Genomic DNA, 22,453 nt, shown 5'->3' with positions numbered 1-22,453 from the left:
CAATAAATGAAAACTGAAGAATTTCCTCCTGTTCTTAGTAAGTGCTCACCATTTGCATCCTGAAGCCTCAGAAGTGTTCATATTTATTATCTTCTTGACAAAGCCTCTTTAGAAGAATTTTTATTGCTATCAAGTAATGTATCTATCCCTTAAGAAGAAGAAAAAAAACCCTACAGCACCACTGATCTCAAACATCTTTAGAGTACTGAATAGAAAGCAAGACACATTGAAAACTGACTCTGTGCAGTGCTGCTCCATGTGTTGGAGCTGACAGAGTAAAGGACATGCTATCCCCAAACATGGGACTTAGGCATTTAAACAGCAGAAGCAGGAAGGCCACTGTCACCTTCCCACAGCTCTTCTCTGAAGCAGGCCAGAATACCTAGGAAGGTCACTCTCTGCCATTCTCTCTCCCTTCTCCCCTGAAGACCCTCATGTGACAGATGTCCTGACCTGAGGTAAGGAATACCCAGAGGTAAGGAATGTCATATAGGGACACCAAGAAGAATCTGAGCAAACAGTCCTTGCTAAGTAAGACCCAGTTTATTACCACTAAATCATACCCTTTTGTTTTTCAGTCATAATTCTGCACAACTGACCATAAAAATACACAGATTTCCCTGTTTCTTTGGGTCTTCATATCTGATGGCTCTCATGTCATCTAAAACTTATATTAAATAAATTTGTATGCTTTTTCTCTTATTAGTCTGTTTTTTGTTATAGAGGTCTCAGCCATAAACGTTTTGATGGGTGAGGAAACAATATTACTTTTCCCCCACACTTATAGAGCCCAGCTTTATCCAGGGCCACTTCTGTAATTTTACCTTGGATAAGTCAGATAGTAACTGGAGTTGGTTTTGTTTCATTTTTTATTGCTGTTACTGCACTTCATATTTTTGATGCCTTAATTAATTTTCAACTCATTTTCTAAGTGAAAACAAATCTTTAGTCATTTTCATCAGACCCATACACATTATTATTAATGATGTAAATATATGCCACACACTAGAAGGCACGCTTTTCATGTGGGTAGGGTCTGAGCCATGGTAGATAGTACAGGGAGGGAGGCAACACTGTGCTGGTACTATGGGTGTGGAAGGCAGGGGATATGCCTTAGTCCAGTAGTCAAAAATCAAACAGAGGAAAGGAGAGGAATGTGGGTTGACAGGAAATATGACATGGGGTTCTTTAATGTTTCTGTGTCATAATCCCTTTTAGAACTGGTGGAAGCCAGTGACTCCAAAAAACCACATAGACAATCCATCTTCATTATCTGAGGATTTGCCTACTTGCTAAAATTTAGTTGTAACCCAAAGTCAATATCTGAAATGCTTTCTTGGTCATTCACAGAATGCTTAGTCCCCCGATGCGCACATTTCCAGCTGATGTCAAAGAGGATGATGCTCTGCCTTCTTATTTCAGCTCTCATAAACAAGTGTCCTTTTTGAGGTCTGTTTAAGTACCACATTTTTTTTTTTTGCATTTTTGTGATTTGCCACTGGTAATTTTGCTGTTTAAAATGCTGCCCCCCACCCCTCCCCAACCCAGGGTGGGTGTGGTGGCTCACATCTGCAAACCCAGCACTTTGGGAGGCCAAGGCAGAAGGATCACTTTAGACCAGGAGTTCGAGACCAGCATGAACAACATAGCAAGACCTCATCTCTACAAAAAAAAATTTTTTTTTAATTAGCCAGGTATGGTGGTGCCCACCTATAGTCCTAGCTATTCTGGAGGCTGAGGTGGAAGGATTCTTGAAGCCAGAAATTCAAGGTTACAGTGAGCTATGATCATGCCACTACACTCAAGCCTGGACAATAGAGTGAGACCTTGTCTAAAAAAAAAATGGGCCAGGTGTGGTGGCGAGCGCCTGTAATCCAGCACTTGGGGAGGCCCAGGTGGGTGGATCACCTGAGGTCGGGAGTTCGAGACCAGCCTGACCAACATGGAGAAACCCTGTCTCTACTAAAAATACAAAATTAGCTGGGCGAGGTGGTACATGCCTGTAATCCCAGCTACTCGGGAGGCTGAGGCAGGAGAATCACTTGAACGCAGGAGGCAGAGGTTGCAGTGAGCCAAGATCACGCCATTGCACTCTAGCCTGGGCAAAAGAGTGAAACTCCGTCTCAAAAAAAAATTTTTAAAAATGTATCCCTGCAAGTGTGGTGCTGTCTAGTGTTTCTAAGCACAAGAAGGTTGTGATATGCCTCATGGAGAAAATACTTATTGTTCAGGCATGTGTTACAGTGCTGTTGATTATGAGTTCAATGACACAAATGCTGTAACTGACATACTGTTTTATATTTTAAAATACTGACTATAATTATTTAGAATAAACATGTGTTAAATAAGGCGTCTTTTAACAGAAACGTGTAAAATGAGGTTATGCATTGATCACTTCACAAAAATATTGTGGCCTAAGTATTGACCCCGTATTTCTTCCTAGAAGCAATGGTTCAGTATTTGCTGATTCAGAGTTTGCAGCAACTGTCGAGAGCACAACTTTTACAAATAATGAGAACCAACTGTATTAAATACAGATAAAATTTTACATGCGCTATCAAGAGGCCATCAGAACCACTGAAACTCCTGTGTAAATCTCTTCTAGAGGCCCAGATAGTACTAACGTTTTGCCGTGAAGTAGCAAGGTTGAAATGTAGGGTATTACAATGAATTATAATAGCAATATTGGTATAAAAATTATTTTTAACAAAAAATGATTTGATTTCCTACTCTGTGCAAATAAGTCTTTTATTCTCAAGCAAAGTAAGTATAAATATGTATATCTGTATCAATTTTGGAATACTATTCAACAGTATTAACGTGTGGCCAAATTGTTTATTCTTTATTAAATAAATTTTCAGTGTAAACCAAAAGATAAGAAAATTCAGAAATGTGACCAGCCTTTACTCCAACACCTTCAAGATAACTGTGTTTCTCTGTTAGCACTTACAATGAATATTAACCAAGCAGTCCTTAAGACTCTTGTTAAACTTTAGCTGGAAGGATAGAACAGTTAAAGACATATTTTACAGCTGGATATTTTTTAACCCTTCTAATATCTCCTTTGCACAGATGAGTGTACAACTCATTTTTCAGAGGGCAAAGGAGAGCAATAGGAAACACTGTAGTTTCTTTCCTCCCTGATTCCATTTGGTCCACTAGCTTGCTGATAGTTTCAGAGAAATGCTTTATCTTTTCTTAGATATACTTTATTTTTTCAGGTAGCATTGTTCTTAAGTGCTCTTTCTAAGAATCAGGATTGTAAGGATTCCATGATGTTTCCAATTTCCTAACCCCTGATTTCCTAAATGCCTTTAATCTCTCTACTAGACTGCCCAGGCAGAGGGCTGCTTGAAGGGAACTAATGCTGCCCACTCTAACATTATCCCTGGGTCAAGACTACCTGCCAGTCCATACCATATTTGGTGCAAATCTGTTACTCACCTTGGCTTTCCCAGCACTGAAATGTGGAGGCAAAGATCTTGAGGCCACTGTTATCCTAGCTCTTGTCTGGGCCAAATTACCTGAGAAAGAGACCACAAAGAACATAAATTAAAGGAAAAGTTAAGGAATAGGATCGTGAGTGACTTTTCCCTTTGTGTCCTTGTATTTTTCTGAATTTTCAAAATAATCTGCTCTGAATTTTTCAAATTTGGAAAATTTTGAAACTTTGATGATATAAATTATAAATTATAATAATTATTTATAAGTTTAAAATAATTTGTAAGTAACTTATAAATTGAATTTATATTCATTTTATAAGCAAAAAGAAAGAACATGAAATTATTAAATTCACTGAACAAATTAGACATAAAAGGAAATTCACCTTATACAAAAATTAATTCAAGATGGATTAAAGATTTAAATGTTAGACCTAAAACCATAAAAACCCTAGAAGAAAACCTAGGCAATACCATTCAGGCCATAGGCATGGGCAAGGACTTCATGACTAAAACACCAAAAGCAATGGCAACGAAAGCCAAAATTGACAAATGGGATCTAATTAAACTAAAGAGCTTCTGCACAGCAAAAGAAACTACCATCACAGTGAACAGGCAACCTACAGAATGGGAGAAAATTTTTACAATCTACCCGTCTAACAAAGGGCTAATATCCAGAATCTATAAAGAACTTAAATTTACAAGAAAAAATCAAACAACCCCATCAAAAAGTGGGCAAAGGATATGAACAGACACTTCTCAAAAGAAGACTTTTATGCAGCCATCAGACACATGAAAAAATGCTCATCATCACTGGCCATCAGAGAAATGCAAATCAAAACCACAATGAGATACCATCTCACATCAGTTAGAATGGCGATCATTAAAAAGTCAGGAAACAACAGGTGCTGGAGAGGATGTGGAGAAATAGGAACACTTTTACACTGTTGGTGGGACTGTAAACTAGTTCAACCATTGTGGAAGTCAGTGTGGCGATTCCTCAAGGATCTAGAACTAGAAATACCATTTGACCCAGCTATCCCATTACTGGGCATATACCCAAAGTGTTATAAATCATGCTGCTATAAAGACACATGCACACGTATGTTTATTGCAGCACTATTACAACAGCAAAGACTTGGAACCAACCCAAACGTCCATCAATGAAAGACTGGATTAAGAAAATGTGGCACATATACACCATGGAATACTATGCAGCCATAAAAAAGGATGAGTTCATGTCATCCTTTTTTTGTAGGGACACGGATGAAGCTGGAAACCATCATTCTGAGCAAACTATTGCAAGGACAGAAAACCAAATACCGCATGTTCTCACTCATAGGTGGGAATTCAACAATGAGAACACTTGGACGCAGGGTGGGGAACATCACACACCGGGGCCTGTCGGGGAGTGGGGGAAGTGGGGAGGGATAGCATTAGGAGATATACCTAATGTAAATGATGAGTTAATGGGTGCAGCACACCAACATAGTACATGTATACTATGTAACAAACCTGCACGTTGTGCACATGTACCCTAGAACTTCAAGTATAATAAAAAAAAAAAAGAACACCTCCTACTAAATAACAAGAAGAGGGACAATAAATTAATAAATGGGCAATATATTTGAACAGAAACTTCACTGAAGAAGATACTCAAAGGGCAAATAAGCACATGATATAACTTTAACTTAATTAGTCATTAGGGAAGTAGAAATAAAAACCACAATGATACAGCTCTACATACCTGCTATTATGGCTAAAATAAAAAAGGCAGACAATAACACGTGTTGGCAAGTATTAGGAACAACTGGAACCTTCATTGCTGATAGGAATACAAAATATTAGAGCTACTGTTGAAATCAGGTGGAAAATTTCTTATAAAGTAAGCATAAATTCATATAGCTCAGCAATAACACTTCCAGATATTTACCAAAGAGAAATAAAAATGTATGTCCACAAAAAAAATAAAAGGAAATTACCTCAATATAATAATGGCCATTTATGAAAATCTCACAGTGAAATGTCAGAGGCATTTGAACCAGAGCAACTCCATCTTGAATAGGGGCTGGGTAAAAATAAGGCTGAGACCTACTGGGCTGCATTCCCAGAAGGTTAGGCATTCTTAGTCATAGGATGAGATAGGAGGTTGGCACAAAATACAGATCATAAAGACCTTGCTGATAAAACAGGTCGCAGTTAAAAAAAGAAAAGGCTGGTCAAATCTCACCAAAACCAAGATGGCAATGAAAGTGACCTCTGGTCATCCTCATTGCTCATTATATGCTAATTATAATGCATTAGCATGCTAAAAGACACTCCCACCATCTCCATGACAACAAATGCATGGCAACATCAGGAAGTTACCCTATATGGTCTAAAAGGGGGAGGACCCCTCAGTTCCGGGAATTGCCCACCCTTTTCCCAGAAAACTCGTGACAAATCTACCCCTTATTAAGCATATAATCAAGAAATAACCATAAAAATGGGCAACCAGCAGCCCTTGGGGCTGCTCTGCCTATGGAGCAGCCATTCTTTTATTCCTTTATTTTCCTAATTAACTTGCTTTCACTTTACTCTATGAACTCATCCCAAATTCTTTCTTGTGCAAGATCCAGGAACCCTCTCTTGGGATCTGGATTGGGATCCCCTTCCAGTAACACTAACGTCATACCAAACAGTGAAAAATTGAAAGCTTTTTCCACACGATCAAAAACAAGACAAGGATTCACACACTCACCACTTCTATTCAAAACATTATAGTACTGGAAGTATTAGCTGGGGCAATTAGGTAAGAAAAAGAAATAAAAGGCATCCACATCAGAAAGGAAGAAGTAAAATTAATCTCTGTTCACGATCTTATATGTAGAAAACCCTAAAGATTCCACATTAAAAGAAGTGTTAGAACTAATAAGTTAGAACTAACTTTAGCAAAATTGCTGATACAAAACCAACACCCAGGCTGGACACGGTGGCTCGCGCCTGTAATCCCAGCACTTTGGGAGGCCGAGGCAGGTGGATCATGAGGTCAGGAGTTCGAGACCAGCCAGGCCAACGTGGTGAAACCCCGTCTCTACTAAAAATACAAAAATTAGCCGGGCATGGTGGCACACGCCTGTAATCCCAGCTACTCTGGAGGCTGAGGCAGGAGAATCGCTTGAACCCAGGAGGTGGAGGTTGCAGTGAACCGAGATCATGCCACTGCACTCCAGCCTGGGACAGAGCGAGACTCCGTCTCAAAAACAAACAAACAAACAAACAAAAAACCCAACACCCAAAAATCAGTTTGTTGTTGTTGTTGTTGTTGTTTTTTCAGACAAAGTCTCACTCTGTCGCTCTGGCTGAAGTGCAGTGGCGTGATCTCAAACTCACTGCAACCTCCACCTCCCAGATTCAAGTGATTCTCATGCCTCAGCCTCCAGAGTAGCTGGGATTAGTGGCACGCGCCACCAATCCCAGCTAATTCAGTTGCATTTTTATACACTAAAAATGAACTATTCAAAAAAGAAATTAAGGAAATAATTCCATTTAAAATAGCATCAAAATACAATAGGAATAAATTTAACCAAGGAGGCAAAAGACTTTTACACCAAAAACTACAAAACATTGCTGGGAGAAATTAAAGAAAGCACATAAACTGATGGACATCACTGTTCATGGGTTGGAAGACTTAACATTGTTAAAATGTTCATACTACCCCAAGCGTGCTACAGATTCAGTGTAATCCCTATTAAGTCCCAATGGCATCTTTTGCAGATAGAAAAGATACCCTAAAATTCATATAGAACCACAAAGGACCCAGAATAACCAAAACAACAGTGAGAAAAAGAATAAAGCTGGAGGACTCACATTTCCTGAATTCAAAATAGAGTGCCCAGAAAAAAACACACAACAGATGCATGATCAAATGATCTTTGATAAAATCACCAAGAGTATACAATGGGGTAAAATAATCTCTTCAACAAATAGTGTTAGGAAAAGTGAATATCCACATGCAAAAGAATAAAATTTAACTGCTACCTTACACCATACACAAAAATCAAATAAAAATGGATTGAAGATTAAAACGCAAGAACTGAAACTATAGCCAGGCATGGTGGCTCACGCCTGTAATCCCAGCACTTTGGGAAGCTGAGGCAGGTGGATCACAAGGTCAGGAGATCGAGACCATCCTGACTAACATGGTGAAACCCCATCTCTACTAAAAATACAAAAAATTAGCCAGGCGTGGTGGTGGGCACCTGTGGTCCCAGCTACTCAGGAGGCTGAGGCAGGAGAATGGCGTGAACCTGGGAGGTGGAGCTTGCAGTGAGCAGGGATCGCGCCACTGCATTCCAGCCTGGGCGACAGAGCGAGACTCCGTCTCAAAAAAAAAGAACTGAAACTATAAAACTCCCAGAAGAAAACATAGGAGAAAAGCTTCATAACATTAGTCTTGGCAAAAATTTTTTTGGATATGAAACCAAAACATAGGCTATAAAAGCAAATATAGACAATGGGACTACATAAAACTAGAACTTCTATTCAACCAAGGAAACAATCAATGGATTGTAGAGATAAGCTATGGAATAGGAGACACTATTTTCAAACTATATAGCTAATAAAGGATTAACATGAAAATATATAAGGAACTCCTACAAATCAATAGTAAAAAAGCTAAATAACAAAAAAAATTTATTTATTATTATTATTATTATTATTATTATTTTTGAGATGGAGTCTCTCTTTGTCGCCTAGGCTGGAGTGCAGTGGCATGATCTCGGCTCACTGCAAGCTCCACTTCCTGGGTTCACACCATTCTCCTGCCTCAGCCTCCTGAGTAGCTGTGACTACAGGTGCCTGCCAGCACGCCTGGCTAATTTTTTGTATTTTTAGTAGAGATGGGGTTTCACCATGTTAGCCAGGGTGGACTCGATCTCTTGACCTCATGATCTGCCTGCCTAGGCCTCCCAAAGTGCTGGGATTACAGGTGTGAGCCACCATGCCTGGCCCCAAAAAAAAAAAAAACAATTTAAATACGGACTTGACTACACGTATCGCCAAAGAAGGCATACAAATGGCTAACCGGTATATGAAGAGATACTCAGTATCACTAAACATTAGGGAAATGAAAATCAAAACTATAATGAGATAAAATATTACGTCATCCTTGGCCGGGCGCGGTGGCTCACACACCTGTAATCCCAGCACTTTAGGAGGCGGAAGCTGGTGGATCATAAGTCAGGAGTTTGAGACCAGCCTGGCCAATATGGTGAAACCCTGTCTCTACTAGAAATACAAAAGTTAGCCAGACATAGTGGCAGGCGCCTGTGGTACCAGCTACTCAGGAGGCTGAGGCAGGAGAAGCACTTGAACCTGGGAGGGGGAGGCTGCAGTGAGCTGAGATCATTCCACTGCACTCCAGCTTGGGCTACAGAGTAAGGCTCTGTCTCAAAAAAAAAAAAAAAAAAAAAAAAAGAAATATTACCTCATCCCAATTAAGATGGTCATCATCAAAGAAACAGAAACAAGTGCTGAAGAGGATATAGAGAAATTAGAACACTCTGCACTATTGGTGGGAATATAAAATGGTGCAGCTGCTATGGAAAATGTAGCATAAAGGTTCCTCAAAAAATTAAAAATAGATCTACCATATGATACAGCAATCCCTCTTCTGAGTATTTACCTAAAAGAGTTGAAAACAAGATCTCCAAGAGATATTTGCACTCCTGTGTTCATTGCACCATTATTCACAAGGGCCAAGAAGTGTAAACAAACTAAATGCCTATCAATAGGTAAATGGACAAGGAACATTTGGTATATACATACAATTGAATACCCATCCTTAAAAAAAAAAACAAGGAAATCCTGCCATACGCTACAACATGGATGAACCTGGAGGACATTAGGCTAAGTGAAATAAGCCAGTCACAGGAACACAGCACTGCACAATTCCACTTACCTGAGGTATCTAAACTCACAAAAGCAGAGAGTAGAATGGTAGCTGTCAGTGGCTGGGGGCATGAGGAAATGGGAGCGGCTATTCAATGGGTATTGAGTTTTAGTCGCATAATATGAAAAAATTCTAGAGATCTGCTGTGCAAAACTGCACATATTCGATACTGTACTGTATACTTAAAAAGAGAGATTTCATGTTATATATATATTTTTTACTACAACAACAAGAAAAAGTCTCCAACTGGGACACTGCTAATCATTGAAACAGATGAATATGGAAGAAAAAAGGAAGTGAAGGAAGTTTTCCCGAGAAAGAAGTTAGACAATAGAGCGCACCATTGTGAGGGTTGAGGACACAGACACCGATTAGTAGACTGGGCAGTAAGGATCCTTCAGGTGAGGAAAAATATCTTTTTCTCTACCCATCCTAGGTTCATGGTTGAGGCACTTATAACAAAGGACAGATTACTAAGTGAAAAGCACAAAAATTTACTTAATGTAAGTTTTAGTTGACACTAGAGCTTTTATAAGGAAATAAAAAGGAAAGCAGTAAAGAAATATGATAGGAAAAAGTATCATCTAATGGTAAGAAACTAATGAAACTTAGCAAGGCCTATTTGTTCAGATTCTTCTCTGTGTCCTTGTGTCTGCAGAGATAAAGACACTTCTTTTCTGTGGGTATAGGAAGAGCAGCTCCTGCATGAGTCTTACAGCCTGCTTTAGGAGAAGGTCAGAAAAACCCTTCCTAGATTTTATGACCTGCTTCAAGGGAGAAGGGGGTGGGGGCTAAGAGTGACATTCCTGCATCTGTCATTTTCTCAAATTCCTTCGGCTTAAAATATTCAATAGGTCAAGGGGCCACATTTTGGGATAGTGAGCCCTGACTGAACCCCATCAATCTCTCTGCACATAAGGAGAAACCTAGCCACCCCCAGTAGTGGGAGACAGCAGCTTCTGAGTCCTGGGGGCCAATGAAGTTTTGCAGAGCTTTGCATTTGTCAGGAGCGTGACCTTGAACAAGTTGACTTCTCAAAGCCTCAGTTTCCTAGTCCATAACAAGAAAACAGTACCATCTGTTTTCCTCCCATAAGAGTTATTATGGGGATTCAACAAGACAACCCACAAAAAGCACTGTCAATACAGGACTAGAGCAAGGCAACTATTCATTTCACATTAGGTAGTATTTTATTATTATTTGCTGTGAACTGTTCACAAAGATCTCAAAGGAGAGAGCAAGAAAAGACCAGGAAATCTCACCAAATCTCTGTGTGATCACTGGCTAGTCAAAAAAACTATGAAAGGTGAGAAAAAATGATAGGGCAACTCTTGGCTACTCAGATTCCTCCCACTTTCTGCCTTTGAAGAGTCTGAATGGCCTGCTCACTACCCCACACAGCCTTCACCACTTCTCTGATTGTTCTTCCCCCAAACCAAGTGTGTGAAGAGATTTGTTTGCATTTTTACCTACAGTGTCATTTGATTCTGTAGCAAAATAAAAAGTTGTTAATGAAAGGAAGTGCTGCAATTTGTGCATATGCAAGTCACTCGAGATTTCAAAGTTTCAGCAAGTCTAGCACAAAGATGTCCAAATGTTTTCTCTGGCGATATCTTCAGAGGCTAAACTGTGATTAATAGCCCAGAAAGAACCCTTTGAAGCAGGATTGGTGACATCAAAGTCGTAATCCAGGGGTGGCAGGAGCTTTATAATGAGTGGGAAGCATTTTAACACATTTCAAAGGATTTACAGCATGAATAAACAATAGACCTCAGCAGATGCACCACACACACCTTTCAGAAACATAACCATACAAAGTTTCCATTTTAATTTAAATGTAAATACAGTGCTCACACTTCTTTCAAATGTTAAGCATCCTCAGTGCTTCACCCCCTAGACAGCCTCTTCCCAGCTAAGCATCGCTCATTGCCCCAGAACACCCTTCTGTGCTTCTCAAAACTGCAACTACCAACATGTGTCCTGTGTTGGAAGAAGAAAACGGAAGTCAGAGGCATCTAATGGAATTTATATCCTATGTGGGAACTGTGTTAAGAGAGAATCTGAGTTGGAGATTACAAAGATCTCACACAATTTCCCTGCTTCCAACTTAAAGGAAAAGACACAAGTGGTCTGAAGACAGAGCTGGAACTTTTAAAAGATGGCAATTTTCCGCCTGCTTCAGAGGATTTTCCTTGCTTGGAAAGTACCCAGAATCCAGGGTGTCACCTGTAGTCATCTTTTACTAACTGCCCCAAAGGACAGGTTGTTGTTTTAAATAATCAAACATAGAATTCAGTCTCCCTCTGCTGCACCCTCTGGGTTTATAGGACTTGTTGCAGGGTTCCAGTGGTGATTGTTGGTGGGCATTTGAGAAATTTTCCAATTTTAATTTTCTCTCCAAACACAAGAAATAGGCTAATAAACTAAGAAATGATTGCAAAGCAATGCTGAAATGTAAAAAGCTGTTTGTGTCAAATAGCTACAAATATAAGGAGCAGTAAATAAAAATCAGATGCTTCAGTTCATCTGTTACAAGATTAAGTTATATCTCAGTAGACCTGAGAACTGAAACCATGTAGCCCACATTCAGCTTAGACACTGAGAACTGAAACCACATCTTACTGTCTACAATACAATGACTTTGTGTAATTCCTGTCTCCATTAGTATGACTTTCTTTTTTCAGGAGTCTCTAAGCCCAGGCAAATGGTTAGATTGCTCATTACAGAAACTTACTGAAAGACTCATCAGCTCTTCCATGGAAAGGATCAACCTGACAGTTCATTCCCTATGATTCCTATAACGTCTCCTTTCAAAGTCCTCCCCTTGCTGTTTCCACCAGCCCTGGACTGCTGCACTGTGATCCTTACCCAATCCTAATCAAAGGCCCTCACTTTGAAAGACCCTCCTAAAAATCAATGATTTCTCAACAAACTCTGACCTTGACTTCCCTTCTCCGAGATATTGCCAAAGCTTTGAGAGGTGGTGGGAAGCAATAACCTCCACTTTATCTTATCAGCGAGTTGTGCTGGTAATGTTTGGGAGCAAGCTTGAGACAGACCTATGCTAGTGCAATACTTGCAGTAATTAACATGTTCCAATTTCAGTTTATAACACTGTAGCTAACAAAAATGCAAGGAGTTAAATTCAGTACATAGTTGTATACAAACATACTATAAAAAAAATACTATAGTAGCTAAGTGCAATGGCTCTCACCTGTAATCCCAGAATTTGGGGAGTCCAAGTGTAAGGATCACCTAAGCCCAGAAGTTTGAGACCAGCCTGGGCAACATAGCGAGGCCCCGTCTCTACAAAGTTTTAAAAATTAACTGGGCGTGGTGCCACGCCTGTGGTCCCAGCTACTCAGGAGGCTGAAGTGGTAGGAACAGTTTGTTAGATATGAGTTCTGAATTTCTTTCCAAAGAATATGTCAGTGTGTTCAATTCTTTGCTTCTAAACTTAACTTCCTCGTAAAGCAACCTTTTTCGATTACCTACGCCACTCTGACTCATTCTGATCACCTGCTCCACCCTACATTCCAATCACCTGCTCCACCCTAACTCATTCCAATTACCTGCTACCTTCTCTGCCCTGACTCCCGCTAAAGCACTCACCCGTCATTCGCTTTACATTAGCCAATCGGAATTAGTTTAGCATGTGTGGTCTAACCCTAGCCAATAGGGGAAAGACGCAGCAGCAGGGGCCACCTGCGTCAGGAATAAGAACCCCTTCCCCTCCCTTGTCCAAGTGTGCGCTCACCATTGTTCCATCTGTAAGGGCGCACCCTTCTATACAGAAGTACCTTGCCTTGCTGAGAATTAAAAGAAAATGTTATATTCGAGTGCTATTCCTTTTGCGGCACTGAAACTTTATATATAACAAGTTGAGCCCGGGAGGTTGAGGCTGCAGTGAGCCATGATCACACCACTGTACTCTAGCCTGGGCAACAGAGCAAGACCCAATCTCAAAAAAACACAAACCTATAGTATTTTGTATACTAAAAAAACTTAGTTCATCTTCACATAACCATCTCTCCTAAATTTATAAGAAGGATTTATTTTAGATTTGATAAATTGAAGTAACTTAAGATAGCCACAAAATATGACACTGCTGTAGGAAGCCAAGAAAAGGAGATCATGTGTGATGTTAAATTTTGTTCTGCAGTTTTTACTTTCTCCCTTAGCATTTATCTACAGCTTTCGGGTTAATATCGATAAATGGGCAGAGCAGGATGGAAGAGTTCCCAGCCCACTTGGACATGACCTAATGTCTTATGAAAAGAACATGGATAATTTATATACAGTCACGTGCTGTGCTGTTTAATGACAGGGACATATTCCAAGAAAAGAGTCATAGGGAATTTTGTTATTATGTGAACAGCATAGAGTGTACTTACAAAAACCTAGATGGTATATATAGCCTCTGCACACCGTGAAAGTTACAGATACAGGATGAAATCACTTTTGTCAGACCCAGACAAGATAGAGCTGGGAAGGCCCGAAAAAGAGGAGGCTCATGCTTACATGTCTGAGATAAGAACTGTTTCCAAGGACTTTCTAAAAACCCCACAAAAAACCCTTTTGCATCCTTCATGCATCTCCTGCTTTGATAAGGTTTATCACTAGGCATTCTATAGGACTGAAGTAATTCAGTTAAGATGTTCTCAGAAGAACACTTGCCCAGTAACAGTATCTCCACCAATGAACTGACAACTCTGGCTTTGAACCTCTGGAACCAATGAACTCTGTTTCTAAGCAGCTTATGTAAATCTCTTTTTGCTAATAAAACTTCCCCTTCCCCTTCCCTCACTGAATGCACTGGTGGCTTGCCATTTTATACCATTCCAGATTATAATCCTTATTTTTATTCCTAAGGAAACCCAGCATATTTATAGATAATTTTCTTTGGTTTTTTTTGTTTTGTTTTGGTTGACACACCTGGGCTATATGGTATAGCCTATTTCTTCTAGGCTAAAAACCCGTATAGCATGTTGCTGTATGGAATACTATAGGCAATTATATAACACAATGGAAAGTATTTGTGTATCTAAACATAGAAAAGGTACAGTAAAAATATGGTATAAAATGTAAAAAAAGAGTACACCTATATAGGGCACATAACATGAATGAGACTTGCAGGACTGGAAGTCGCTCTGGGTGAGTCAGTGAGTGAGTGAGTGAGTGAGTGAGTGATGTGTGAAAGTGAAGACCTAGGACATTACTGTACACTAATGTAGACTTTATAAATACTGCACACTTAGGCTACACTAAATTTATACAAAATATTTCTTTTTTTCAATAATAAATTAACCACTTACCATCACTTTTTTACTTCACAAGCTTTAAAATTTTTTAAATTTTTTCGACTCTTTTGAAATAACACTTAGCTTAAAACACACATTGTAAGATGTACAAAAATATTTTCTTTATATCTTAATTCTATAAGCCTTTTTAAATTTTTAAGATTTTTTTGTTTACTTTTTAATTTTTTAATTAAAAACAAAGACACTAACACCCATACTAGCCGAAGCCTACACACGGTCAGGATAATCAATATCACTGTCTTCTACCTCCACACATCTTATGCCACTGTAAGGTCTATGGGGCAATAACACACAGGGAGTTGCCATCTCCTATAATCACAATGGTTTCTTCTAGAATACCTCCTAAAGAAACTGCCTGAGGCAGTTCTATAGTTAACTTAAAAAAAATAAGTAGGAGTACATGCTAAAGTAATAACTTAAAAGCCTACTATAGCATATACAGAAACCAGTAATATAGTTGTTTATTATCATTATTCAGTGGTATGTACTGCACATAACTGTATCTGCTATATTTTATACAACTGACAAAGCAGCGGGCTTGTTATATCGGCATCACCACAAACACCTGAGTAATGTATTGCGAAGGCTAGGACACCACTAGGTGATAGGAATTTTTCAGCTCCATTGTAATCTTATGGGACCACAGTTGTATATGTGGTCTGTCATTGACTGAAATGTCATTATGTGATGCATGACTGTATATAGAAGGGATTGTAGTTTTGTGGAGGGAAGGAATCAAGAGTAAATAAGAGACCAGACTATTCTCCCATCTGTTTTATTGAAGAAAGGTATGCACAGATAACAAATTCACTCTCTTTTCTGAATATACAACCTTATCTTGCATGTGGGAAATTCAAAGCCCCAAAGAAATCCCTTCCCTATTCCTGTATTGACTTTTAATTGGTAATTGTCTGGCATTTTAAGGAATTTCTGCATAATTAACACCTTTACACTATTTGCTTAAAGAAAGCCAAACCAATGTTTTCACTGACTTTTTTCTTTAGAATGTAAACTACAGCTTTAAAGATTTGTGACCCAGAGATCTCAAATAGTAGAGCTAGGGAAAAAATAGTAACTCCTTCCTCTGTCCTTAAGCTTTAAAACTCATAAACAGGATGTCAGTCCAGCAAACAACTATACTGAATCCCAGACTGTTTCAAGGAGCTAACAAGGCTTCTCTTTCCTAACACAGTCAATAGTGGAGTTGCTCTGTTTTCTGCATTTTATTGCCACGTTGGCAGAAGGTCAGTCTCTTTTAACGAGGAGAATTTCCTTTTAGAGCCAGATGAAGAAAGCTCTTCCCATATTTTCTTGGTGGAGTTTGCTTGAAAATAACATGGCTGCCACATGGCCTGATGTGTGTTCACAAAAGTACAAGAGCCGATGCTACTGACATCTACCCAATACCTACCCAAGAAGACCTGACCCATTTAAAAATACAACAAAATAAAAGCCACATACACGTCTGTCAGCACCCATGTCATGAGGTGTGAGAATGGCTTATTCCAATCTCAGAGCAATCAGGGATAGTCCTGGGCAAAATCACAATTTAGGCAAAGGATGTATTCAACTTCCCCACATCCCTTTTCACCTATTTCCACTTCTGAAGGTGCAACATGGCTTTAATGCTATCTCCTCCCTATCCCAATATCCAGTTCCCCCTACTTCTTTGTCCCACCCTTGAACTTTTCCATGCAGTACACACCTCCTCCATATTCTCATCAAATCTCCTTTTGTTTTTGTTCCAAACCTTCAGGTTACTATTCTTCTGATACTTAATCCAGGTGTAATTTGTTAATGGACAAATAAATGTATTAATTCACTCAGGTGAGATGTTTATATGGTACAAAAGCTATCTCGGCCAGGCGCGGTGGCTTATGCTTGTCATCCCAGTACTTTGGGAGGCTGAGGCAGGCAGATCACGAAGTCAAGAGTTCAAGACCAGCCTGGCCAACACAGTAAAACCCCATCTGTACTAAAAATACAAAAATAAGCTGGGCATGGTGGCACACGCCTGTAATACCAGTCACTCAGGAGGCTGAGGCAGGAGAATCCCTTGAACCCAGGAGGCAGAGACTGCAGTAAGCTGAGATTGTGCCACTGCACTCCAGCCTGGGTGACAGAGCTAGACTCCGTCTCAAAAAAAAAAAAAAGCTATCTAGAAGAAAAATTTTGATGGGAATGTTGAAAACCTGTAGATGATCTAGTGTCCAGATAAGGGGGACAGTTTTGAAATAGGGGACATTTCGTTTAATGATGCTCAAGTTATTCATACTTTGAAATAATACAGTAAAGGCCTTCTATGAGTCTTATAAAGATGAATAGAATGCAGTTAGTATATATGAGGGATTCATTCTAGTACCCCCGAGTATACCAAAACCTACACACTCAGCCCTGAAGAACCCACATATATGAAAAGTTGGCCCTCCATATATGCAGTTTTGCATCCAACCAATACTGTATTTTTTATCTGCATTTGTTTGGAAAAAAAAAAAAACAAAACCTGTGTATAAGTGGACCTGCACAGTTCAAACCAACATTGTCCAAGAGCCAACTATACAGTTCTTTGTTTTAAGGAGAAGACAGCCCAGAGAAGCTCTTGCAGGGAAGGGGAAAGGCTGACATATAAACAATTCATTGCGATTGAAACTGGTGAGTGTTAGAATAAATCCCTGAATAAAGTGACACGAGGGGACAGAATACTAAGTTTTCATGAGAGAATGAGGAAAACAAAAACTGAAGAGTAGTCAATGAATGAGCTAGATTGTGAAAGCTTAACATGAGTTTGATAGGAAATGGAAGGTATTCTATCTGGAAGACACGCGCAAGATGATACAGAATGTAAACCTGAGGGTTCCAGAGGGTTCCAGGGAGCTTGTAAGGCAAATTTCTAGGAGGCTTATTTTTAAAATTAGACATTTAATAATAGCATTAAAACATTTATTATTTTGCCCTTGCAAACATAAAAACAAGTTACTTACCACTCCCTTCCAGTGAAAATACTACCTATGGGGACAGTTTTAGGGGGAAGAAAATATGGGTAAGAAGGCTTTGCTAAGGTATCATAAGTCACTGGTGGGACTGTGAACAAAAGCTTGTTCTGCTCTTCAGGTGGCCTTCAGGTAGAATGCCCATTCATCTGTGTGGCCAAAGGTAGGATGGTTTGGATACGAGCTACTAGGGGACTCATTCCAGTTAAAATAGTGCTGATATGGCCAAAGTCTTAAGTAAAATCTCATATGGGTCAGGTAGTTTCATATAGAGAAGTTACATTCCACAGTCTAAGAATAGAATCCTAAATAAAATGCCCAGGCAGGAGCAAATCAACTGATTACTGCAAATTAAAAAATCTCTCCCTAGAAGATTTGCACAATATACCTTATCTATTGGTGGTAGGTCAGTCATATCATTTCCCACAACACCTATGCTTCCTCGTGTTTTTAAGCCTGAAAAAGTTACACAAGGCTTCAGCAAACAAGACGCTGCTAGCTTCCCATTGTGCAGGATTATGATTCAGTGCTTGGAACTATAACTGCTTTTTTGAATTTCCCTCTTTAGCATGGAAGCAAGGAAAAGGACACTGGAAAGCAAGAAACTTGGATTCCTATCCCAAACCTGCCACTGACTTAAGGAGATCATGTCTACTCTTTATGACTCGTTTGTATTATATGTCAAATGAGGAGTTTGAGAAGATCAGTGGTTCTGCATGTGTGTGTCATGGCATTCCGTCATGGTGCCCATAATGAACACCCTTTGTGACTACGTAGCTTCACCTAGATCAATGCCAGGCATGTGGTGTAGACAGGTGTGGACTGTTCTCTGAAAGGGAACTACAACAAACAGTGTGTAATGTCAACCTGGTGCCAAAATAAAATATTGTGTGATATCTATGGCCAGGACATGTGTGAGCTTTACCTAAGCTATAAATCAGAGAGCTAATCAAGGAAGTAGACAGTATTGTTCAAAAATCAACAACACGCTGAACAACAACGAAACACGTAAGTGCAATAACTAGATGCAAGTTGGAGTAAAAAAAGTTAAGTAGTGTTAGGCTTCCATCCAGCCCTGAAATTTTATCTATAGTTGTGAAATATCTCCTAAAAGACCCATGAAGTGGGGGAAATAAGAAAGAACAGAATAAAGACAATAAAACTAAAATCTGCAAAATATATTATTTCTTAGCAGTTCAGTAGGCAACAGAAGAAGTAGGTGGTGATGATAGCCTCGCTTAGATAAGTGGAGGAAGCTTAGATAGTGGTTTTACAGAGGCCTGGATATTTAATTTGCCAATGTTCTCTTCACAGCTAACATAGGCAACCAGCAACGGCTCTGTTGCTATGATCTCTTCAGTTATTCCTCCTTCTTTACTTTGCTATTGTGGCTAAGGTGAGCTTATTCAGTTCCCTAATTTTTTAATATCATTCTTGTTTCTTAGCACATGAGAGGAGACAGAGGTATAGTTTTTTGCTCCCTTTCTGCAATGTTTTTTAAGATTAATGAATTCAAGGTGTTCATTTCTCAACATCTTTATAACATCTATCCTCCTAGTAAAAGATTATGCTTCTGTTTGCATATTGGCAAATACCAGCCATTTTGAAAAACTGGGTGCTACTGTCAAGGCAATAATCACTTATATGAGCTTTTTTTTTCTACTGGGTCTCTGAAAGTACTCAAGGGTAGCTTTTGATATATAGGTATCCAAGTCTAATTTTCACATTTACCAGTTATTTTTGTTATATTTTAAAGAATGACTATTCCATGTCACTAGCTCTTTTATAAAATGACCTAGTATAAACATCCATGTGTATGTATATATCCTTGGGAAAACTATAGCAACTTGAGAATCCAGAAAATAAGGAGAAGCATACTGAAATAGGTAGTATTCTACAGGAAACCAAACTTGCAATGTGCCCAATTGGCCAGCATTACTCATATCTAAGCTACATTGTCATAATGTTTCTGAACACCCATATTTCTCATAGATATATGTATAACCCGTTCATAAAATGTCAGTGCTCAGAAACACTTCTTCCATTGAAACTTATATGCTTCACGGTGTTGAAGAATGAAGTTAATATAACTTACATTCTTAAGCACAGGCATTGTTTTTTGGAGACCCTGGCTTTATGGAACTCTAATGCTGTATTATCCAAACTAACTGATTTCAAAAAGACTTTCTAAATTAAAGTATTATCTGACAGACTTGCGATGCAATTACTGATTTTTTTTTTTGAAAGAGTGAAACCTATTGAGAATAAAGGCCAATAAAGATTATTTTATTTATTTATTTATTTATTATTATTATACTTTAGGTTTTAGGGTACATGTGCGCAATGTGCAGGTTAGTTACATATGTATACATGTGCCATGCTGGTGCGCTGCAATAAAGATTATTTATCTGATGAAGGAACTCTACAAGCATCACAACTCTACACTAATTCTAGAGGTTGCAGCTAGTCAGTACATTTGTGTTTGAGTCCTTTAAACTCAATGCAAATATGCTATCTTATATTAGTATTAATCTTTAGAAATGATTTGGCTCCTTATAGATGTTACAACCTCTTTGAAGCCAGGTACTAAGTATCTATTTCTTTTCTTTTTTTTTTTTTTTTTTTGAGACCGAGTCTTGCACTATCACCCGGGCTAGAGTGCAATGGCGCAGTCTTGGCTGACTGCATCCTCTGCCTCCCGGTTCAAGCAATTCTCCTGCCTCAGCCTCCCAAGTAGCTGGGATTACAGGCACATGCCACCATGCCTGGCTAATTTTTTGTATTTTTAGTAGAGACGGGGTTTCACCGTGTTGGCCAGGCTGGTCTCGAACTCCTGACCTCATGATCCGCCCGCCTTGGCCTCCCAAAGTGCTGGGATTACAGGCGTGAGCTGCCACGCCTGGCCCTAAGTATCTATTTCTACTTCCATTCATTAATTCAAAAAATATTTCTTCAGCTACTGCTGTAAGACTTGCCAAGGGCCCTTTGCCTAAGCCTTCACATAGACAATAAAGAAAAGAAAAAGTTACAATGAACTAGAAGAACATTTTAGAATGTTTCTACCCTTGCCGCCTAGAGACGGATTATATTTACTATCTCTTGGCAAACATCAGCATCACAGGTTCTTCTTTCAATCGTCCAAGAACACTTTAAGCAACTGACTGTGAACCATTTTGCAGGGCTAGTGTATCACCATGGATGAATGATAAAACTGAATGAAGGCCAGGCGCAGTGGCTCATGCCTGTAATCCCAGCACTTTGGGAAGCCAAGGCAGGCCGATCACCTGAGGTCAGGAGTTTGAGACCAGCCTGACCAACATGGAGAAATCCCATCTCTACTAAAAATATTTAAAAAATTAGCCAGGTGTGGTGGCACATGCCTGTAATCTCAGCTACTTGGGAGGCTGAGGTAGGAGAATCGCTTGAACCTGGGAGGCAGAGGTTACGGTGAGCCGAGATCACACCATGCACTCCAGCCTGGGCAATAAGAGCGAAACTCCATCTCAAAAAAAAAAAAAAACACCTTAATGAAATAGATTTATGGTTTAAATATTTCTAGAGAATGTCTCATCAAAGGCAAAGATGTTAATTAATGATGCAACACTGAAAGCTATCCATGAATCTAACATTATCTGTGATTCCCCATTCTAAGCTGCATGAGGGCAAATACTAAGTCTATTCTACTTAGCACCTCACACTTAATGCTTAGCACAATATACCTAGCATATAGTAGGCATTCAATAATTATTTGTGAATGAATGAGTGGATGAATGAATTGTGTGGCACTGAATATTTTCTTAAATTTTTAAATTTAACATAACATCCAAAGCCCTCTAAAAGCAGACACCAGCTTACCCCACTTCCCTCCACATACCACGAACTCTTTGCTGGTCTCTAGCCATGCCAAGATCCTTTCATATTTCAGACTCTTTGCTCAAGCTATTTGATGCCTGGATTGCAGAGGTGCAGTCAGTGGTTAAGAATGCCTGTATCGGCCGGGCACGGTGGCTCATGCCTGTAATGCCAGAACTTTGGGAGGCCGAGGTGGGTGGATCACAAGGTTAGGATTTTGAGACCAGCCTGGCCAACATGGTGAAACCCTGTCTCTACTAAAAATACAAAAATTAGCTGGGCATGGTGGCGCACACCTGTAATCCCAGCTACTCAGGAAGCTGAGGCAGGAGAATTGCTTGAATCTGGGAGGCGGAGGTTGCAGTGAGCTGAGATCGCACCATTGCACTCCAGCCTGGGCAACAGAGTGAGACTCCAACTCCACAAAAAAAAAAAAAAAAAAGAATGCCTGTAACAAAATATCTTATGTACCCTATAAATATATACACCTACTATGTACCTACAAAAATTAAAAATAAGAATTAAAAAAATTAAAAGAAAAAAGGATGTATGTTCTGGGGTCAAACCACCCGGGATTTGTCTCAGCTCTGCCACATACTTGTTAGGAGGGCTTGGGTGACTTTACTTGCCTTCTTAGTACCTGGGTTTCATCCACCACAGAGGGCTGGATGAATGTTTACTGAGCGTGAGGAATAAAGTGTTCCTGTTAAATTTATAGTTAACAGAGTTTAGGCCGGACGCAGTGTAACGCATATAATCCCAGCACTTTGGGAGGCCGAGGGGGGCAGATCATGAGGTCAGGAGTTCGAGACCAGCCTGGCCAACATAGTGAAACCCCATCTCTACTAAAAATACAAAAATTAGCCAGGTGTGGTGGCACGCACCTGTAGTCCTAGCTACTCAGGAGGTTGAGGCAGG

The 22,453-nt window shown here is 39.5% G+C and overlaps 1 protein-coding gene across 3 annotated transcripts in view; it reads right to left on the bottom strand.

Annotated features, from left to right (window-relative positions):
- Nucleotides 1-22,453, bottom strand: part of MYO3B (myosin IIIB) — a 485,003-nt gene that overhangs the window by 204,708 nt on the left and 257,842 nt on the right. For all 3 annotated transcript variants that reach the window (XM_054476982.1, XM_054476984.1, XM_054476983.2), the window contains exon 23: nucleotides 3,445-3,524. In XM_054476982.1, the coding sequence (XP_054332957.1) occupies nucleotides 3,445-3,524 (80 nt within the window). The remainder of the gene's footprint in view (nucleotides 1-3,444; nucleotides 3,525-22,453) is intronic.

Source organism: Pongo pygmaeus, chromosome 11 (genome assembly GCF_028885625.2).
Source record: "Pongo pygmaeus isolate AG05252 chromosome 11, NHGRI_mPonPyg2-v2.0_pri, whole genome shotgun sequence".
NCBI lineage: Eukaryota > Metazoa > Chordata > Mammalia > Primates > Hominidae > Pongo > Pongo pygmaeus.
Note: the sequence above shows the minus strand (reverse complement) of the source record. Positions and strands in the feature narration are given on the sequence as shown.